We start from the raw sequence: 14,876 nt of genomic DNA, 5'->3' as shown, positions 1-14,876 counted from the left end.
GGAAAGGGACCATGTCAGTCAGAAGGAAATAGCGACATAGCGTAAACATTGATACCACACTACCAGGAGACCTACAAATTGTACTCACACTTTAACCTGAGCTTCACTGATGCTTTTCCTAGTGAGATAATTTTTTCCTGGCCCATTATCTGAATTATAATTATACACTGTTCTAGGCATCATGCATTCTTATCTTTTTCTGTCTCCATGCCAAGCCTTTTTCTCTTCTTCCTTTTATGATCTTGACATTTGTGAACAATCTAGGTTACGTGTCTTCTAGCATTTACCTCACTATGAGTTTGCTGACTTTCCCAATGCTAAGATTAAGGTCATGTGTTTTGGCAGGAACACTATAGAAGCAATGCTGTGTTCTTCCCAGGTCACCGTAACAAGAGGGCATGTTACAAGCCCATGTTCCATTACCAGCAATGTTCATTTTGATCATTTGGTTAAAGTAACACCTGCCAGGTATTTATTATTGCCTTTATAAGTCTCCTGTGGCAGACACACTGTGGCATTCTCAGGCAGCCGTGTCCTGGGGAGCCGCGACTGACGTGACCTTTTCCCTTTGTCTCCAGAGTCTAACAGCCGCAGGGCAGTGAACAGAGGCTATGTCACCAGCTTGCTCAGACTGCATCAGGACTGGCACAGCCATGACGTGACCAACACCTATGTGCTGATCCGCCACGGGCTCCTGCTCTGTCTCAGGCACATCGTCACCCTCCGGTCTGGTAGGGAGGCCTTCCTGGCAGCCCAAGGCTTGGAGACTCTCTTCAGCATTGCACAGGTATCCAGCATGGGGATTTCCTAAGCGGGTGGAAGACTTGCAGGTTGAAACTTAGAAATTGTCCTGAACAGAGCAGAGGAAGCTAAAACGACTTCAAGATGGTGCTGGTGTCAATATGGCAGGTGCTGTGAATTCAAATCCATACTCATTCACTCGTTCGCATGTTCATTGAGTCATTCAATCAGTATGTGTCCATTCAGTGTTTGTGTGTTTATTGTCAGCACATTGCTAGAGATGGCACATAGAACAATGGGCTGGGATGACAGATCCCCCTAAAGTTGTGAAGCTTAATAGTTATCATCTGCCTTTTCAAACCATCAATTCCCACCCCCCCTTTTTAAGAAACGTAGCTGGACATGGTGTGTCACATACCTTTAATCTTAGCAATGAGGAGGCAGAGACTGGCAGATCTCCGAGTTGGAGGCCAGCTTGCTCTACAGAGTGAGTTCCAGGACAGCCAGGGCTACACAGAGAAACCCTGTCCTGGAAAACAAAAAACATCAGCAAAAGAAATAAAATAAACATATACACTAAAAAAGGAGAATTAAAGCGTTTAGATTCTTTTGTGCACAAGGTAAGTTCATGTGGTTCATGTGTTCATATTTTAATAGTTTATTTTCTCCTTTTGAATGTGAGCAGTCATTAGACTAAATAATACTAGAAATCTCTGGGGACTATGGCAAAGGAGACTTCTCATCTTAGGGGGCATACATCCTAACAGGAGACAGGCATTAGATAAACAAAACACCCAATGGGAAAGGTTTGGCAGTAGTCCGCGAGACCAGTAAAAATAAGACAGACTCCTATAGGTGGATAGAGAAGATTATCTAGGGACATTAAGTCCTTTCTGAGTAGGTGGCACCCAAGCCTAAATTATTGGACAGCTCCTCAAACCAAGTTCAATGGGAAGAACATTCTAGCAAAGGGAATAGCATCTTCCTTGATTGGTACTTAGCTGCATCAGGTGGGGTGGTGGTCCAAGGTTATTTGGGTTTCAACCCAAGCACACACTGCTTAGCTACACTTGCCTAGGTCTGATTTCAGTGCCATCCCGCCTGGTGATATCCATCTCTGCTCATTTTCCTACGCATCACGGTCCCTGTTGTTTTCCTAGTTGTCAGTTTCTGGTGCTCATTGCTCCTCTCTGGAAAGCTTCCAAATTTACTCTCCCTGAGCACAAGCAGAGGTAATGAAGCAGCCAATGAGAATGCTGCTCTCCCACCATAGCGTCACTAGACTTTCCCTATCCCTTTTAAAAATAGCATCCCTCCTCTAAACACTAACATGATACTGTGCTGAAGCCAATATCTAGTTTTCTGTCTGCTATCACCTCTGGGTTTTTCTCTGTCATTACTGAGTTCGGAGCTTCTCAGTCATGAAATAGCTACATTTTGCATTCTGTTTTTCTGGATCAAGCAGCGCTTTCTGTTTTCCCAAGCTTCCGTGTACTCTGTAGGCTCGTGATCCTCCAAGTCTCTAATCTCACCCAGTCCCTGTGACTTTTCCCCCTCGACTGCTGATAACAATGCTCCCCCATGCTTGCCTAGTTCTGCCCTCCATCTTACTGTTTTTCTGTCCTGTACTAAAAAAATCTCTGAAAGGGAAGTGGAGGAAGAAGACAGTGACTTTACAGTTGTATATTACATAGAAGGACACAGTGAAAAAAATATTACACCAAATGAAGCCCAGGTGTGCCAGGGGCTGCAAACACGCATGCAGGGCTTTAGAGGGAGCTCCTTAACAGGTCAGGAGTGTCTTCAATTCTTCTAATAAACAAACAGCAAGCTTCCAGTCTTCAGTCACTATTGTAAAAAGAAGCTGAATGTGAATGAAAGCAGCATCTACATTTTATAGTGAGGTTGCTCCAACCCATGCTGCAATCTCTGATTGGTATTATGCGAAAACGTATCTCAGGAGGGGTCCTGGAACAATGCTGAATAAATTGGCCACGATGCTTGTCGCATGGAAACATGCACAATTTGTGGGTGAAACTCCTAGGGGTTGAATTCCCCACATTTACTGATGCCTCTACGTGACTTTCAGCTTTTTAAACAATATTTTCGCATATAAGGACTTTTTACCAAGATTTTAAAAAAGATTTATTTATTTTATGTGTATGAGTACCCTATGTGTATTCATGCCTTTATTTCAGAAGAGGGCAACAGATCCCACTCTAGATGGTTGTGAGTCGTGGCTGTTGCTGGGAATTGAACTCAGGACCTCTAGGAGGAGCAGCCAGTGCTCCTAACCACTGAGCCATCTCTCCAGCCCCCTGAGCTCACTTCTTAACCTAATCATATCTTCTGACATTGCCCTCCTTGCCTAGCACCTGATTCTTTAGCAAGGGACATGGCGATGAGAGAATCTAGGAACTTTTATTTCCTTGGAACCAATAATCAATTTTTAAACTCATAAACATGTCCTTCTGAATAGAAGAGGCACCCAGTATGACATTATTGTTAATGCCCGGCTTGCTGTGCATTTTAATAACCCTGCCCGATACCCTTCTTTTGGTTCACGGCATGAGCCACACTTTTAGGATGCACAGCTCGCTTCTATTTGGCTCTCACCTGGACCATCTCACACAAAGCAAACTAGCAGTGGCCATCAATCACCATCAGTGGCCATGTCAATGGCAATTACAGACAGAGCTGGGCTCCAGAATGGTGGCATCTTTGATGTTCTTGGCTTGGTCTTAGTTCCGTTTTCCCTAAGGCTGGAGCTCATCGTCTCCGATCTGCATCTACTTTACCTTTCTTCTTTCTCTCCCACACTCCATTTTCCTTTTATCCAATACTAATAACTTTACAATAAACACTTGAGGCCATTTGACCAGGCCAAAGGGCTGAACTGTGTTCAGCTAATTCATTTTCCACAGGGCGTGTTTCCTGCTGTGTCCGCAGAGACACTTGATTGGTACCATTTGAGCACACTAAAGGAAAAGGGGCATTCTTGATTGCATTAGGACATTTCTGTTTTGAGAATTGACCCGCTTATATTTTGCAGTCTCCTTTTTTGGGTGTGCAGGGGTGGCTGCGGATTGAAAGCAGGCTTTACATATTCTAGGCCAGTGCTCCAATTCTGAACAGTATCCAAAGCCCTCATTGCTAATTCTGGTGCATGCTTGTGTGTACGTACCTGTGCACATGTGCCTGCGTGCATGCGTGTGTGGGGGGGGGGGAGGGAGAGAGAGAGAGAGAGAGAGAGAGAGAGAGAGAGAGAGAGAGAGAGAGAAGGGGAGGGTGGGAGTAAGCTGAAGGTTGATATATAGTGTCTTTATTTCCTTTCCACCATAGTTTTTGAGGCAGGGTCTCTCACTGAGCCTGGGGCCCACTGATTTGGCTCAGTTGTCTGTCCATTAAGGTCTCAGAGTCCTTATATCTTATATCTTATATCTGTCCTTATATCTCTCCCTCTTCAGTGCTGGGATCATAGGTGTACTTTGTTGTGCTGTCTGCTTTTCTAATGTGGGTCCTTGCAATCTAAGAGCCTCAAGCATGGCAAGCACTTGACTAGTGGAACCCTTTCCCCAGATACATTTTCATTGATAATTTTCTCTCTCTCCACTTTCATGAGCTGCCTGTAATGGGGACTTAGAGGGCCCACAGTAGGACAGCACCTTAGCCCAGGCCTTGGGGCAGATGCTCAGTACCTACTATCATGTCTTAGTTTCAGAACATTCTGGCCCTTTAACCTTTCCAGACTGGAGGCTCATCATGGACATATTCTGCACCAAATTCAGCACACAACACATTTTCCAAGTTTCTGGAGAAGAGGATGTGTTTTGGCCAAAGAGTTAGCGAGCTACACGGACTCTGTCTCAATTTAGTAAACTTGTTCTTACATTTTTTTCCCGCAGTGTCTGCAAAGGAAGGTATTGTCATGTTCTATCACCATCAAAATATTACATCTGCAAATCCAAGTTTGCTTTGCTTTGAGTGGGTACCAAGCAGGACCTGCACACCGGGCTTTGAGTCACACAAGTGGGCTAGTTTAGGCACGTGGGACTTACTTAGACTTTCCTGATGACTTCATATTTTATCCTTTTTCCTTTATATTTTCCTGTTCAGATAATAGCAGAAAGACAAAAGCAAGACTTCCATCGTTTCGGCTGCCGCTCATTCATTCCTTCCGCAATAATTTACAGTGACTCGGGGTGCCTGAAGGAATATGTCACTCCTCTTTCCTCAGGCATCCCAGATAAGGACTTGCCTTAGATTCAGCCTCCCTTGAAATACATTCAAGCCTACCTTCAAACTAAATTCATCCCAATGCCATCTGAGCAGCAACCTTGAAGTGAAAGAATGCAGATTCCGATTAGATATCATTCTCCATTAGCATGTTCGAATGACTAAACCTTGTGCAGTAAGACTGTTACATGTCCACTTAGACTGTGGGCATTTTATTATCTGAAATAATGTCCCAGCATGGGGGCTGTGCACAGTGCCTGGTATAATATTCTCTCTGTTCAGACCTGCCTGGACAACAAGAGCGTGGAACCTGTGATCTCCGTGGCACTTCAGATCCTCAGGCAATGCTACCCCGAGAGTTCACTTCCCCTGCTCACAGCCAGTAGTGCCTACACCTTCTCAGCTCCCGGGAACCCCAGCTCAGAGCTGCCACAAGCTCTAACTGAAGGTAAGGGAGCTTTCGGAGGAGTGTTTGCATCTTTCAGCATGCCAGAGGGATGGGGAATGATGCCGAGCGGTTGTTGTGCAGGTCAACCATGATCTTCTAAGAAGCTCATTAGAGACACGTATGAAGGGACAGGCTTTTTCCTAAGCAGGGAGAACAAGCATTGTGCTCACTCCCGTTGTCCCTAATTATTAGGTGCCGTCACTTTGCCTGGTGGGTACCGAATGCCCGCACAGTCATCTCCTCTAATTAAGAAAAACAATCTTTTCACAATTTTGTGACCCAATCCCTTCTCTGTGCTGTCTATTGGTGGAATTAATTTGTCTTTGGAACAGAACTGAAATAAAACTTTCACCATGTAAAGCCCTAGAATACATCGTTTAACCTATTGGAAAATGTGGCTGATTTGATCTCCAGGAAGATTCTAATGCTGTTTGCACTCACCTTTGTTCTGGGGAACAGATTTCCCCCAATTGGAATATTTTGTTACGTGGCAGCTGATACTTGATATGGTTAGTGGGTAATTCTAAAATTAATTCCTCCATTTTAAAATTAGGGGCTTAATCGAGGCGCTATCTAAATTACAAAGACTTTAGTGTGCACGTGATCTCTAAACTTTAGGACAGCGACAGTTGTATCAACATTCCAAATTGAGTGGGAGGATAATTGCAGTATCATTTACGTGTCATTTCTGACCAAATTATTTTTGCACTTTTTCATGGAACAACAGTCTAGGCATCATGGCACCCTGCTCCCATGAGCTCATTTGCACAGCAGGCACAGAAATCAGTGAGCGTCTGGGTGTGCTGGGATGCGGTGGGTTGGCTTTGTAATGGGTCCCTTATTCGCCAGAGATGCAAGCCACCGTGCATGACCAGGGGCAGCCTCATTCTTCCATCTCCTTTTTCCACTCAGAAGACTTTGAAGATGATGGTGAGGAGGAGATGGACAAAGACTCGGACGTGGAGGCTGTGAAAGAAGTAGGTAAACCAGCCCTTGCTTGGGAGACTATCCGTACTGACACTATGCAAAAGTAAATATATCACTTCCTGGGTTTACTAAGCTCTGTCACTCCAATGATAGTGATGTCTTGAAGGCACAGATACTGCTGTTGGGTTTTGCAGAAGCCATTTTTTATCTTGCTATGTCTAGTATACAGTCTCTCTGTAGAATCAGATCTATTGATTATGATCCAAATATCCTATCAGATGAGCCTGGCAGACTCATGCTTAGGGTTGGTGTATTTTGTAAGCGCATAGAAAGATGTTTTAGGAAACATTCTACTAGATCTCACCTGTGTTCATAAATCGGTTTTCTTATCCCCTGTCCATTCTGCACAGGGATGTAGGCCTGTGCATCCCCATTCACAGCTATGTGAATTACTCTTCCTTGCCTTGGAATGGGTGCAGCTCAGTTCCCAAAGAAGTGATGCTCCTTGCTCCCTATCACACAATGTTCCATGAAAGGGAGGTCAGTAATCTTTTTTTTTTAAATCAAAGTTCACATAGTAACCATCTGATAGTCTTTGAACCACCTATTCTTTGTTTCAATGACTCAATTTGCAAGTAAAAATGGCATCTGCAATACCAGAATGAATGGGTGTGACTGCTATTCAATCTGAAGAACATAGTTCATAGTCTGCTTTTTTGTGATGGGTGTGTTAAGCTTTGTCATGGCTTGAATACTGACTGGATATTTCTCATTTTAAGGGGCTTTCCTACACATTGTGGGATATTTCCCAGCATCCCTGCTCACTACACATGAGTTAGCATGGCATCCCTCACTTTGCCACTCATTCGTGAACCAAAAATAGCTCTAGGAACTGCCAAATCACTCCTAATTGACAGCCATTCTCCTAAGAAAATGATAGTTGGTCTATCATTCTTTAATTCTGTCTCTGCTTCTCCCGCTGTATGTAGTTTTGGATAAGTTTCTCCATTTATAGTTCCTTAATTTTGTCATCTGTAGCATAAGATCCAGGAGAGAGTTCTAGAGGTGAAATTCAAAGTTAAAAACTCTTCTGTACCAGCCAGATGGCTCAGCAGGTAAAGGCAGAGCTTAATATTCCAAGTTAATCCCCAGAACCCACATAGCAGAAGGAAAGAACCATCTTCTGACCTTTGTGCGTGCACACATTCACATGTGTGCATGCATGCATGCATGCATGCATGCACACACACAGAGGCATAAACACACAAATACTTTCCCCCACATGCACCCACAGACACAGGTAGCCCCCAATCCTCCCACATGCACACGCACACACACACACACACACACACACACACACACACACACACGGGGGCATAAACAAACACATATACATCCCCTCATATGCATCCACAGACACAGGCAACCCCAACCTTCACACACACACACACACACACACACACACACACACCGCAGTTTGAAATGTTTTACAAAAATAAAAGAAACAAGTCCCTCCCTCTTGTCTTTTCCCCTTCTCCCCTTTCCCCTTCCTTCCTTCTCTTTCTTCCTCTGTCCTCTTCTGTCCTTTCCTAGAAAGAAAGATTTTGGAGTTCTCAGTTTGAGCTGTCTCTCACCTTGCTGACGACAGTGGCAGACATCTATGGGGCTATCTCTCAGTCCCATCTTTGGGCTAAGACTGCTATTGACAGTCTGATGTTCGCAGGGTTTTGTTGATAAATAGAATCATTTCTGAAGTCATCAGTAGCAAATTGGTTCTTTGCTGTGGCTTGGCCACGCAGGCCTATAGAGTACGTGCAGAATCATTTGAATAATACCAGGCCGCTGCCGCCATTCATCAATGCCACCATCTACTCCCCTTGCGCTCACACTCTGATAACTGGATGTCGGATGCACTGTCAGTTGCCTCTTGTATCTGATGCAGGGGGACACAGCATATGACAACGCCCCACTCCACACAGCTATCTAGAGGGGGAGTCCTGCTATTTCCCTTGCCTCTACTCTGGAGAGGACGGTGAGCTAGGAGGGAGTGGAAGCTAAACAAATATAAAAATCCCGCTGGGAAAGAAGCAGAAGATAAATTGGTGAGAGCCTGGAAACTATTCATCAAAGCCTCTGACTGGGGAGATGATGAGAATCGGGTGTGAATCTGAGTTGGAGAGCAATGGGGTAGCATAGGAATTAGGCTTGACTTTGGGGTACAGCCAGCCTAGGAGAGCTGGCCCTCCGGCAGCTAGCTTTTCCCTGGTGAACACTGTAGCACTTGTTGCCCGGGACATGGACAAGGAGCCAGGCCTGTTTCTTTTCTACACACAGAGTTGACCTGGGCCTTTATCCTGTAGTGTTCTTATTTGAGCATTGCAGATAAATGTGACCTATATCCGAGTAAAAATATTTAAAAGAAAATCTTGCGAATAGAAGGTCTGAGGAGTTGAAAGGTCTGCTTTGATTAGATACTGTCACGATCAGCATAGGAAGAGAAACAGAACATGGAGATAAGATGCTGACTGTGTGTTCTTGGTGCATGCATCAGAGTTGAGCAAACTGTGGGGAGAGAATACACAGTATACGCACACTCTCCTTCCCCCATGTTACTTTGCTTCCCTTTTGAGTTTCTTTCTTTCTTTTGGGTGCTTTCTTAGGCATGATCCATATACATCAGGCAAAGTTCTGGGGGTTGGTTGTATGATACAAAAACAAACAAGATGTTGATTTTTATGCTGTCATGAACTTGGGAGTTGTCCTTATTAAAGACCAAATTAGCACTTACGATTTGAACAAGCAAGTGTGAAGCAGGGCAGAGACAGTGCCCAAGAGTTCCAGTTTAAAGAGGAAGGGTCAGAAAACATTATTTACATTAAGGAGCTATCAGTATTTTGGATAATATGAGGATGCACTAGCAGGTCCATCCTTAGAGGAGTATAAATAGCCTTATAAGATATGATGAGGGTTCCTGGAGAAGCAAAGATCAAACCACAGGGTCTTTGGGTGTTTGTGTATGCATGTGTGTTTATGTATATATGTGCATGTGTATGTGTTTTTGTGTATGTGTTTTGTGTATGTGTGTTTGTGTATGTGTGTTTCTACACGCACAGACACAGCCTAGAGAGATAAGAGTATTGGGTGTGGAGGCCTGCCTGAATGGTGCCTGAATGGATCATTAAGCCAAACTCAGAGGATTTACTTTTCTTTGGATTCAAGTTTGTAGGAAAATTATGTAAGATGGATGGAACATTAATTTTCTTCTTTGCCACTGGATCAAGCATCTATTTCCCACATTTTATTTGATTTAAGCCTTTAGGACTAGCAGGTTTTTCTTAGCTTTCCAGATGTGTTCCTATGTGGTAGGTATTTGTCCTCTAGTAAGGACATTCAATCTAAGATATGGAAAAGAAGTGAGTTAGGGTGTTATCATTCTTGGTTTACTTTATGTGTAAGACTCCACAACCCTTGAAAAGCAGAAATGTGTTTAAAGTAGAGTCCACATCACTGTTCAGCTGTCACAGGATGCTGGTCTAGAAGAAAAACAGAATTGCCCATACGATTTGCTCTATGAAGAAAACCTAGGAGTGCTTGTGAGCTTCTAACTTTGCATGAAGACACAGGCACAGCCGCCTAGACTGTTCCTCAGAAGCTGCTCACCCCAGCCGTATTCCTCTCCCCAAACCTCATCGGCTATGATCTTCCTCTTAGGCTCCATGCTTCCAGCATCTCCTTTCTGGAAGCAAATTCAAGCAGCTCCTTTCAGAAGAATCTTTTCTTTACATGCTGCTCTTTGTGTCTTCTGGACCTCAGTGCGCCACAGTGACTTCCTTCGTGAGTCTTCTCAGGTCGCTCAGTCCCAATGGCTACCCACTCCAGTCTTTTTATTCCAACATGGTGTTTTTATTGATTCTTTGAGAATTTCATATCGTACACCCCATCACATTCACTTCCTAGTACTTCCGTGTCTCTCCTCTCCATCTTCTGCCCCACAAACAAAACAACAAAAATAAACTAAACAAAAACAAAAAACAAAACAAGTCTAATCCGTGTTATCTATATTCTCACTGGTGCTTGGTCAAGCTCTCTATGTCTTATCCCTTAAATAGACCTGAGACCTTTCCTTCTCGTGCCCCTGCTAGAAGGAAGCCATCTATTGTGGAGAACTGTAATTCTTTTAGCCACCCGTGAGGCTGCACTTCCGTTTCTAAAGCAGATGCATGTACCCACTGTGTGCGCATGCGTGGGTCGCCCGCCATCTGCGTCATCATCATCAGATGGAAAAGCCCCTGTATGCAGGTGCAAGGCACTGCGTTGCCCATCATCAGCGTCTGACATAGGCACGTCTTTCCCCTTGTGTGCGTGTGCTAGGAAGCCTTTAAAAGCTAGACGCCATTTTTACGCTCTCTCCTTCCTTCCACACCGTTTCCTCGGACCTGTGAGCACAATCTCTGTTAATAAACTCCTAAGTGGGTTTGTTTGCATCTCGTGTCTTCTCATTTCCGCCGGATATCTTCAAGAACTATTCTCCCATATCCTTATCACACATATTAAGAGTTTTCTTTGATGGTTTCCTGTTTAGGCTGTTACTTGTTGGCGGTGGAGTGAGGTTTGGGGTTGGGGTAGGACTGGTCACAGAAGTCTTGTATGCCCCTCTTTCTCAACTGTGCATCTGCAATCATAGATACCACGGCCAAAGAAGCTTCCTCGCTCTGCACAGTCAGCAGGAAGCCCACAGTCATGGACTTCCACCCAGTTTCTGGTGACAGCACAGACCACTAACATGGCTCTGATTGTAATAGGTTCACAGACCCAGACAAGGCCCTGGGAGATAGCCCAGACCACAGACATCAACATGGCCTCAGGCTACAGCATAGACCACAGACATCCACTTGGCCTTGGATGGTAACAGGAGCTACAGACATCAACACAGATGTTGGCTGCAGTGGGACTGTGGTCTTCAACCTGGTCATCAAAGACAGCACAGGCCCGGACACTGCCATGACCACTCAGATCAGTATGGCCTCCAGTGGCCACATGGTCCACGGACCTCACCATGGCTTTAGGTAGTAGAATGGTCCATGGACATTCAAATGGCCTTCGGTGGTAACACGGGCCATGGATATCAACACAAACCCCAGCTGCAGTCGCGCCTTGGACCCAGACACTCCAGTCTTCATGCCAATTTTGTCTCCACCCTCCAGTGCTTTTAGGACAATTGCCACCATTAGAAAGGACTGTGTTCCATTTACTTTGTTTCTGTCTCAGTTCTTTTACTAGAAGGCAAGTCTCACAGACCTTTGTTCCATCACCACGGACTCTTTAGTACCTAGGAAGGCAGTTGCTCATACAAAGAGATCATTAAATGTTTGTGCAGGTGAAACACTCACACAGCAAAGGTAGCCAGGTAAAAAAGGGTAATAACAGAAATGCTATTATTTATGAACAGCACCAAGAATTTCTTATAGCGCACTTTATTATTTATTTCTGGTGATGGCTGGTAAATACTGACATACCTGGTGTGAAAAGGTTTACGACCTCATTCTTTTAAGTTTAAACATATCCTGGTATATTAAATTCTTTCCTGGCTGTGCTAGCAATTCTGATCTGAAGATAAAGAGCTCATGGCCTCACCTGGTAAGGAAACAGGCATGTATCGTGTCTTGACATCTTGCAGGGTAGATGTCTTGACTGTGCCCCGTCCTTTGTTTTGTAGGATGATGACTTGGAAACGGATTTGAACAAGCTGAGTTCTAAACCTGGTCTTGACCGACCTGAGGAGGAGCTGGCACAGTATGATGCTCTGTGTCCTGAGCTCTCCTGTAGCTTTGAGGTAAGCACAGGCGGATGATGTGTACCGGATGGTGTATGGTGTGATCTTTGCGGACCCTGAGAAGCCAAACAGAGATGCCCAGAAGCTCACATTGTTCACCATCGCCATCGGTTCTAGATCCTTCTAAGAGAGATCGAGAAGCAAGAAGGATAGTGAAACTAGGACATTCTCAAGGGTCCTAAGGCCTGACACTCTAGAACTGATATCAAATGACACATTATGAACCATAACCTGCTGTGTGGGCATAGAGCCCTGGCTCCACACTAAGAAGCAAATGAAAATTCTGGATTTATTTAGCTGCTTTTCTGCCAAATTGGAAAGGTCATCACCATAGATGGATTGTTAAAGGTCACCATCCAGATTCCAAGCTTTTTGGTCAGTAAAGATTAATCTGGATCTGGCGGTCCTAACCCAGTGTGCAGTTGCTGCTGCTACTATTGCTGCTATTGAGTCTTGGACCTGCCTTTTGATCTCTGTTATTTTCTTATTGCTTTTAACAAATTATGAGTCTGACCACATCAAAGGGCAGAGAGGGGCACACGTAGAGAGGAGTTGATATATCCTATTTCGCTTTAGAAAGCAGGAGATGATCAGTGGTCAAAGTTTCAGAGAAGAAAAATTCAGTTCGGTGTGAAAACTTAAAAAAACCCAACAGAATTGTCTTCAAATCAAAGGCACTGCCTGGGGCACAGTGGAAGACTTTCCTTTGTGTATCACTGGTGCCTCTATAAATGAGGTTATTCACTCAGGCTGTAATTGAATGGGGGGGCTCCAAAAAAGTTTCAAACTGTATAGAATTATATTAGACTCATCCAAATTCTCTTCTGAGCATGACTTTTGTGTGATTCTGGCCTTCATTTAGTCTTAAAGTTTGTTTTTCACCTTTGCTTGACTCTTTGGAAAGATTCCTAAATCACAAGAGTTACACTTAGCTTTGGGTCCAGACAGCTTTCATAGGGGTCAAATTGTATTCTCTCTCTGGAAGAGAACCTTAATAGAGGCATTTTTCTACTTTGACTTTAAAGGAACTAGAACCAAAATATGGAGATGATTTGAACATCAAAGATACCCCACGTGCCAATCACTATCACATTCCAAATGCTGCCACTCCAAGACAACAGTGCCTCAACAAGGATCACAGCTCCTGGGGACGAGAAGGAGAAGACACGGTCCACAGTTCCATTCTGGACACGGTGAAGACAAGGAAGTCCAGTGTACAGCTGTCCTCAAAACAAAGACCTACGTCAAATGCCAACCAAAGTATACGACAAAATGGCTTGGAGACAGTGTCTGTTGGACACGCTACCTCTGACGTCCAAGCCTCCCTAGAAGAGGCTGCTTGGGACGTAGAATCATTTTCCTGCCCAAGGATAACTTCCTCGTTTTCCAACTCCACTAAGCCAGATGAAAGCGGTGAAGCGGCAGAGAAGCTTCTGCACACACATCCCAAGCACATACCTTTCCACGATCCGCATCTTTATATGGCTAATGCTGCGAGGACCAGATCAGCTGTGGGATTTGAGACAATGGCGTTTCCTGATTTCTGGGGTCACTGTCCACCTCCTGCTGCTCAGCCCATGCTGGATCGCAAAAGGGGAGTACAGAGGTGAGGGTGTTACTGACTTGGAAGTCATAGATTTTCTCTTTAAAATATCTTCGGACTGTTGGAAAGTAAGCATTAGCCTAGAGTACCTTAAAGCCCTTTGGAGACACATAATCTTGCCTCTAAACTGGAGCATAGATAGAGCAAGTGTGGGGTAGTGGTAGGCATGTATTTCTGGCCAGAGAATTCCTTGGATTATTCTAATATAAACCCTTGAATCATGTCCAAGCTATCACAGCAGGGAACATCATCTAGCATCTCTACATACTGGAACCTTTCTTATGTGGAAGTTTTTCAGAAAAACAAGGAGCTGATTACTTGAGATCTCTTTTGTATTTACTACAAATTGGCAATTGATTTCTGCTTGATAGAGAAGTGTGGCATATTTCTATTCCATAGCCCTAGTGTTTGGAGAGTGTTTTTTCTGTATCGCTGAGGAAGGGATGGAAAAATACTCCATGTTTTCTCCAGGGCAGAAATCCTAAGTGATAGATTATTGCCAGAATTCAAGAAAGACTGCATTGTTTTTGGATCAGCACAGTGAGATTAAAATTAAATCTGATGAAAGGAAGGAAAACATTTCTCTGGAGGAAAAAAAAAACCTGGCTATACATATTTGAAGCCAGTAGAGTCAAATGTGCCGACCAGAATATTGGTTTAATTTAAATTTCATGTCTTCAGCAAATTATTCTTTTGATGGTAGGGTTCAAGAACAGTTCCCACTTGAATTCTTGACTGATCTCATCTCAACACGAATGCCACGGTCAGGCTCCTCATGCTTACGACTTCGTAGGTGGTCTGTTTCACATCTTACTTCTGCACAGAACTTCTCCGTTCTCAGTTGAGGCTTTGGGTTGGTTCAGTTCAAATCTTTCCCTCTCTCTTACCCAAAGTCAGCAAAATTAGCTGGGAATGTGAGGAGAGATAAGAAATCCCTCTTCAAGTTCCTCTATCCCTCTTATTTAAATCTCACAAATACTTTTTTTTTTCCATTCAGACAGAAGGCTGACCTCACTTAGAGAACAGAGTTCAAGGAATACAAATGTACGGAATAAATACGAAGTAGAAGCTTTGCTGGATGGAGCCAT

At 44.1% G+C, this 14,876-nt stretch overlaps 1 protein-coding gene across 1 annotated transcript in view; it reads left to right on the top strand.

Annotated features, from left to right (window-relative positions):
* The window catches only part of Agbl1 (AGBL carboxypeptidase 1), a 723,788-nt gene that overhangs the window by 85,617 nt on the left and 623,295 nt on the right, over window positions 1-14,876 (top strand). The window contains exons 5-9 of the mRNA XM_087901337.1: window positions 579-787; window positions 5,260-5,425; window positions 6,338-6,402; window positions 12,069-12,185; window positions 13,211-13,791. Of these exons, the coding sequence (XP_087757463.1) occupies window positions 579-787; window positions 5,260-5,425; window positions 6,338-6,402; window positions 12,069-12,185; window positions 13,211-13,791 (1,138 nt within the window). The remainder of the gene's footprint in view (window positions 1-578; window positions 788-5,259; window positions 5,426-6,337; window positions 6,403-12,068; window positions 12,186-13,210; window positions 13,792-14,876) is intronic.

Source organism: Myodes glareolus, chromosome 24 (assembly GCF_982192425.1).
Source record: "Myodes glareolus chromosome 24, mMyoGla1.1, whole genome shotgun sequence".
In the NCBI taxonomy this organism is placed as follows: Eukaryota; Metazoa; Chordata; class Mammalia; order Rodentia; family Cricetidae; genus Myodes; species Myodes glareolus.
Note: the sequence above shows the minus strand (reverse complement) of the source record. Positions and strands in the feature narration are given on the sequence as shown.